This window comes from Helicoverpa armigera, chromosome 23 (genome assembly GCF_030705265.1).
Source record: "Helicoverpa armigera isolate CAAS_96S chromosome 23, ASM3070526v1, whole genome shotgun sequence".
Lineage (NCBI taxonomy): Eukaryota > Metazoa > Arthropoda > Insecta > Lepidoptera > Noctuidae > Helicoverpa > Helicoverpa armigera.
This window is the reverse complement of record NC_087142.1, coordinates 9,256,785-9,263,464: the sequence shown is the minus strand read 5'-3', so window position 1 is coordinate 9,263,464 and position 6,680 is coordinate 9,256,785. Positions and strand designations below refer to the sequence as shown.

The following is a 6,680-nucleotide window of genomic DNA, read 5'->3' as shown; positions in this document are numbered from 1 at the left end:
ACGTACGAAGAACTTTACGTAAAGTGAATAAATAAATAAATCCGTAACTTAAAAAAATTACAAATATAAACAAAACCTCATGTGTCCTACAGCGAACAAAAAATAAAAAAAGTAAAACCACCAAAACAGCCTACAAATGAACACTGAAATCCTTCTAAGTCACAAAACCCAGAATAGACAACAAAACCGGCCTGTCCCCTAATTATTTATTTACCTGTCCCCAAAAATAGGACAAACAATATTCATTGCTTCCTTAGTTTACACAAAAAATAACAATTAATATCAATGAACAGCAATATATTTGCAAATGCAAGTGGGAGGGGCGCGGGGAGGTGCTACGGCGGATATAAAGCTCGCCGCTCTGCTACGAACGACAGAAGCGTAGCAGCGTAGTCCCGTAGTACCGTCGTAGCAAACACAGCAGCAATGGCTTTGGGGTAAGTCTGAGATTTTTTTTTTCGTTTTTTTTTTTACTTGGGTTTTGTAAATGTAACGATAATGTTGAAGGGGGTATTTTTTCGGGTTTATTTTTTTTTGGTAATACTGACTAAAAGTAATTATTTTTTAGCAAAGAAACATTTTATATTATATATTTAAACATTTTATATTTAGGCTTACATAAATAGTTTTTACATATTTTATTCAAATAATAATTAGGATTTATTTAAATTCATTTTATTAAACAAGTAATCGGAATAAAAAAAACTATTACTAACTCTATTCAGAACAAAACTAGTTACTTTTAAACTAATTTAAGTAGATATATAAATACATCTTATTTTTCTCTTTGATATCGGGTTAGATAAAAACAAATAATAAAGTTATAAATATTATAATAATTATTATAATATAATACCAAAATAAACCTTTAATTTGTTTACAACACAATTTTTCAATAAAACTTGTTGAGCGTGGGCTGTTTTTGCAGACCATACGCAGCTATTAAAGCTATTAAAAAGCCAGTGAAGAAGCGTCTTTATTTAAACTTTCAATTTCTACAGAAAACCAAAATTACCTTTTTAAAGTCAATTTTATAATTATCAACCTATTTTATATTGGTTAATTGTTGGATACAGACATTTGCTAAACTTCGGTCTTCAACGCATATAACTTCTGTCTTCAGATCGTCACTCCATTTTGCAGAGTTTCTTACTAGGTACTTAAATAACGTTCAAAGATTTTTAACAAAATATTTGCTGTTCTTTGATAAAAAAAATTGTATGAAATGGGTCAAAAACCGCGAGAAAAGTACCAGATGTCCAGATATTTATTTATTAAATATTATATTTTTATCAAAATCAGACTTCAATCCAAAAAATAAATATGTTCACACATAAAGATATTGCCTAACACGCGTCGATTTGAGGACCTCTTTAAATTACATAATATAAAATACATACCTTCATTACCTATTATTTTTCAAGAAGACAGAACAATACAACAAGAACAATATAGTAATGTTGACTGCACTGAATATTAAATAATATCAGTAGCAATTCGTTGTTTCGACTTTTCTAATATGGTTACAAATATACAAAGGAAAAATCCAACGCAAAAGACATGTCTCTTATAGCACAGATAAATGTGGTTTTTAAGTATTTTTCTTACCATTACAACATGAGATTACCGTATAGTTAGTAGAAGAAAACCTTTAGTCTTGCCTAAAATACTTTTAGACATACTTAGCATTCATTATAATGTACATACGAGTACAATTAAGTATCTTCTGATTACAAAATTCTACAAAGGGATGCTTTTTACTATATTACTCCCATTTATGATTCAAAGTTTTTTGAACTTACACGGTATGCACAGAAAACCTCAACGAGCACGACATTCAAAAAATGCCTTATGAAAATTAATTTCCTTCCTTTGCCTAAAACTCTATGTTTTTTGGCATTATATGAAGATTAAAGTAAATAAGAAAATTTGAATAGCTTTGTCACTAACAAATATTACATCATGCCTTACAAATTACAAATTGACAAAAATCTCAAAAACTTGCTTTTACCAACAACTTCATGACTTCTAAATTATGCTAACAACTGCCACTAAACCCATATAGTGGCCTAAATCCCACTTTAAAAGTCCCAACACTGGTTGTATTGTAAACCGATTAAGTTAACATGTTCTCATCTAATAAAAAACTTGTAAAACAAAGCTTTAAAGTAACTTAACAAAGTTAGCCAAAACTTTTCAGCGGGGATCAGTCTCTCGTAAATATCATTTGACTTACTTATCGAGAAGTTTTTCGCTTTATTTTGTACTAGATAACAGTTGTAAAAATCTTTTTAAAGTTGTGAAATCTTCATCAGCCATTTTTATCGTCCCACTGTTGGGCACAGGCCTCCTCTCACACGGAGAAGGATTGAGCGTTAATCACCACGCTTGCTCAATGCGAGTTGGTGATTTCACACTTTAAAGTCCAGGTTTCCTCAATATGTTTTCCTTCACCTTTGTTTAGTCATGGGTGATAAAGACATACTTAAAATTATTTGAAATATCTTATCTTTAGGGAAATCTTGTAAGTTCGTTTACTGCGTAGAACTGGTTTGAGGTTTATAGTAGTTACACCCTTTGGGATAATTTAAGTAATGTGTGTGGAAAACATTAATCATAATTAATTATAAAGTTTTAAACTGCTGCCCTATAACTAAAACTGGTTTTACTACAAATGATATATCGTGAAATTAATCTATTATACACAAAGACTATCTACTTATTTAACAGTAATGGGCAAAATAATTAACAATTAAACCAATATAACTACGTGCATTCTTCTATTCCAAATTGGTATAACCATATGGTTTTTGATACAATACATACAAACATCCACATTTTTAAAAACTAAAATCATAAATAATTACATAATATGCTGAAGATTATATCCATTTTTTTTAGTTCAAAGTTCCCTTATTACAAAGAAAGGTTATTTATAAACTCTTTAGAGATATTCGACAAAAATGATTCAAAAATATCTTTGATACTCAACAACTCTTAATAATTTCAATTGTAAATCGAATTTCATTTTCAAATTAAAAAGTTAAAAAAATAAATTACGTAATGCGCCGTTCCAAGAATCAGCCAATCTATTCTATAATATTAGCTTGAAGATAGTAATTACTATGTTAATATCCTGGGTGAAGAAAAATGCTAATTGGCATAGTTCCGCGTCGCAAGATGACCTAACTAAGACTCGTATTGCCTTTTAATTTAACATCTTTTGTAAAAACTACAGCCTGACTATAAAGTACCTACTAAGTACTGCCGCGTGAATTCTTTTTTTTCTTTCTTTTTTTTGTTAAGTTTAGAATAGCACGCTTGTTGTTGCTTAGTGTTCGAATTCACATAAAAAGTAGCCTATAAGTTACTTTGACGTTTAGGCTATCGAAAGTTATCGAAATCAACAGTTTTTGCGCGAAAGAGTAACAAACAACTTCTGTTTAACTTAAAAACGAAACAGAATTTTCTTTTTTCTATTGGTTTTTTGGCTTGATGGATACTCCTTAAAAATATTTTTGTGAAATGCAATAAAGGTTTCATTTCTATTCTATGTCCAAATTAAAATCAAATCGTCAGTAAAAGCTGAATGATACTGAAAAAATATGTTGGTATGATTTTTTTATTCCAAAATAAAATTCTTTGTACTAGCAAAAAAATTTAAAGTCCAAACCAACCATAAAAGAAAAACCAACAAACAAAAGATGAAATCAACCGCTGACCCGTACACTAAAACACGCAAGTTCTGCAATTTTTCTCCTCAGACCCGGTACAAACACCTGTTGCCTTGTTGCCCAGTATACGGCGAGCTTTCTCATATATATTTCTTATTCCCTAGTCGATGGTCAAGAGGGGAAAACGCTTGGAATTAAATTGTAATTGTAACGTTAGCCTTGTGTTTGTGAGAAAACATCTGTGGAATGAGTTATTGTTTCGATCGTTGATATTGTTTTTGATGTTTTTGGATTTTATACCACACTTTTGTTAAACTCAAACCGTCGTACCACAAAAACTTTTAAACGCCTGTTAAACACTTGTCTAAAATAATGACAAATTATGACGTTGAAATAAGTTCCGTTTTGCAGCCACACTTGTTTTAGACAAGTATTCAACAGATGTTTAAGTTTTTTGTAGTAAGGCTGAAAATATTTATTCGCTTGTTATGTATTTTACAGTTAACAAAAACGTGAAAGTACAGCTTAACGGCCTTTTTCAGGCGCTGCAAATATTTGCGAATTAATAGCGGGGTTTTTTTCTAGTTAATACATGTCTCAGGATGAAATAGCAATTACGATAAAATTATTCTATGTAGATGAAAAAGTACGTAATTTACAAAAAAAGATTAGTTAACTATAAACCTGATATTCTCAAATACAAAATAACGAGAAGATTTTAATTATCCTGTTAATCTAAACTAAATAATTTGAAACGAAATTGATAATGCCTTAAAAGTTAATTTCGCTACAAAAGACAACGATTTTAAACAAATAAAATTAAATCTAGCCTAGACACAAATAACTTTAATAATGTCTAACTTTTAAACCAATTATCCTAAAGATTTTTTAATCTTTAAAGATAATTGTAAGTTTTTATAAGAACAAAAGAAAAAAGATACCTATTATCTTTTGAGTTTTTGAAAACGCTTTTTCGGTTAAACGAGGAGGAAATTGCGATTACCATCCTAACTTTGCCGTTGATATACAGGGTGTAGAAATTTAAGCTACCTCCTTTGTGGGTAAGTGGTCATTACCGTGAGTTTAGGACACCCTGTATATTTCGAGATGAACCTTTATAATATTTTGGAGGGAAATTTTTGAAGAGGATACGTTTCCAAAATTAGTTTTTGTTGATATTGTAGTTTTAATAGCATTGGTGTGGTGTTACGAATGGGTTGTAAAAATTAAGCGTCATATTCAGTTGAGTTTAAGCCAAAAATATATCAAACTACTCTTTAGTTTTATCACTAAACTCTGGACAGAAGATCTACAACAAGTTACTATACTTACATTACTACCTACATATTTTACTATCCACCAAAACCAAATGCGTAGGACTGGAAACTATCTATAGATACTCGATTGCATTTTGTTAAGTGCAGCGACAAAAGATAGCTGGGTCTGTAAGTAAATACCTTCATCCTCTAGATTATCTTTGTATCTGCATACAAAGGAATATTACATTAAAAGCAAAGACGTAGACAGAACCAATTATAGAAAAGTATGATCTGATCTATGGTATAATTATTACAAGGACAATTACTGAGCTTGAAAGTTGTGGCGTTGATACCCGGATCAGACCAATTTGTCGTGTGAAAGTTATGGTTCGAACTCAAAATTTATCATTTATCAGGTTACGGTGTGAAAAGGTTAGTCCTTTCTTGTGCCCGGTTGAAAAGGTTTTTAGCAACTTTTAGGATGTAAGCAGAAATCAAGTACCTATTAGGCCAAGGGCGAGTGAAACCTCGTAATTCCTATCGTTTTACGTCATGTTTTTTTTACTTACCTAAGTACTTACATTACCGTAGTCTATTTAAAGTTAATCTTCCAGAAACCAGTTACTTTTATTCCTAATGCTATTGCAATGCATTGCAGTAAATGCAAGGATTATTGCACATTTCACTATCAGTACCTAAGTGCAAATTGTCTGTTTAAACATTTTATGCTTTACCTTAATGCTATGGTAGTGTTTAGCCGTTTTTATTTTATCACTAATGTTTTTACCTTAGCTACTCTGACTAGTTTCCGTCAGTGTGCTTGCGTCAAAGGGGAATCACTTCATGCATCCGTATAAAAGTAGCCTATAGCTATCCTCAATAAACGGGCTATCTAACTCTGTTTTTTTTTTCAAATCAAACCAATAGTTCCTGTGGTTAGCGAGTTTAAACAAACACCGTCTTACCAAAAACACTTTTAAACATCAGTTTTACACTTGTCTAAAAAAATGACAAATTATGACGTTGAAATAAGGTCCATTTTGCAGCCATATTTTTTTAGAGAAGTGTTTGACACATGTTTAAGTTTTTGTAGTAAGACCCACAGATTCTACAGCTTTCTAATATTACTTACTACTACCTATTAAGTACATAAAATTAATAATTGAAATTGAAATTGAATTGAAATTGAAAATATTTATTTCAGACTAAGCACACACAGTACACAGTCCATATTATGTTAGTAAAATGAGAAACTTAAAATCTATGTTAGTAAAATTTAAAGTGATTATTATTATGAACATGCATCGACGACCAGTGCCAGAGCATCTGGCCGTCAACTCTGTCCGACAACACACTCAGAAGCGTGTTGCTGCTCCCCTTTACCCGAGACCACAGGGAGGCCGTTCTCTTACGAAGTACCGCCTGGAAGCCGTCCGTGCTATGCTCCGCAAACATACCGGAGGCACTGCACCTCCAAGGGAGCCCCAACATACCCCTGAACGCGTTATTATATTGGACGCGCAGAGCATTGTAGGCTTTTTTAGTGTAACTGCTCCACAGGCTGCACGTGTATAACGTTTGGCAGTAGCTTTTAAATAATGTGACTTTAACGTCACGCGAGCATCGTGCATAATACGTTAACAAAAAAATATCTACTTGACAAATAAAGTCCAAACTACATTAATCAACAGTTAATTTAATACAACAAATTCCTTCAGGCTGAAAATATTTAAATTTTAATAAGTTT

The 6,680-nt window shown here is 31.5% G+C and overlaps 1 protein-coding gene across 2 annotated transcripts in view; it reads left to right on the top strand.

The window, feature by feature from the left end:
- Window positions 1-285: 285 nt before the first annotated feature.
- The window catches only part of LOC110374058 (myosuppressin), a 29,528-nt gene continuing 23,133 nt past the window's right edge, over window positions 286-6,680 (top strand). Inside the window, exon 1 of one of the 2 annotated variants that reach the window (XM_021331607.3) lies at window positions 286-437. In XM_021331607.3, the coding sequence (XP_021187282.1) occupies window positions 427-437 (11 nt within the window). In that variant the 5' untranslated portion in view covers window positions 286-426. The remainder of the gene's footprint in view (window positions 438-6,680) is intronic. The other variant, XM_021331606.3, reaches the window with a different exon arrangement.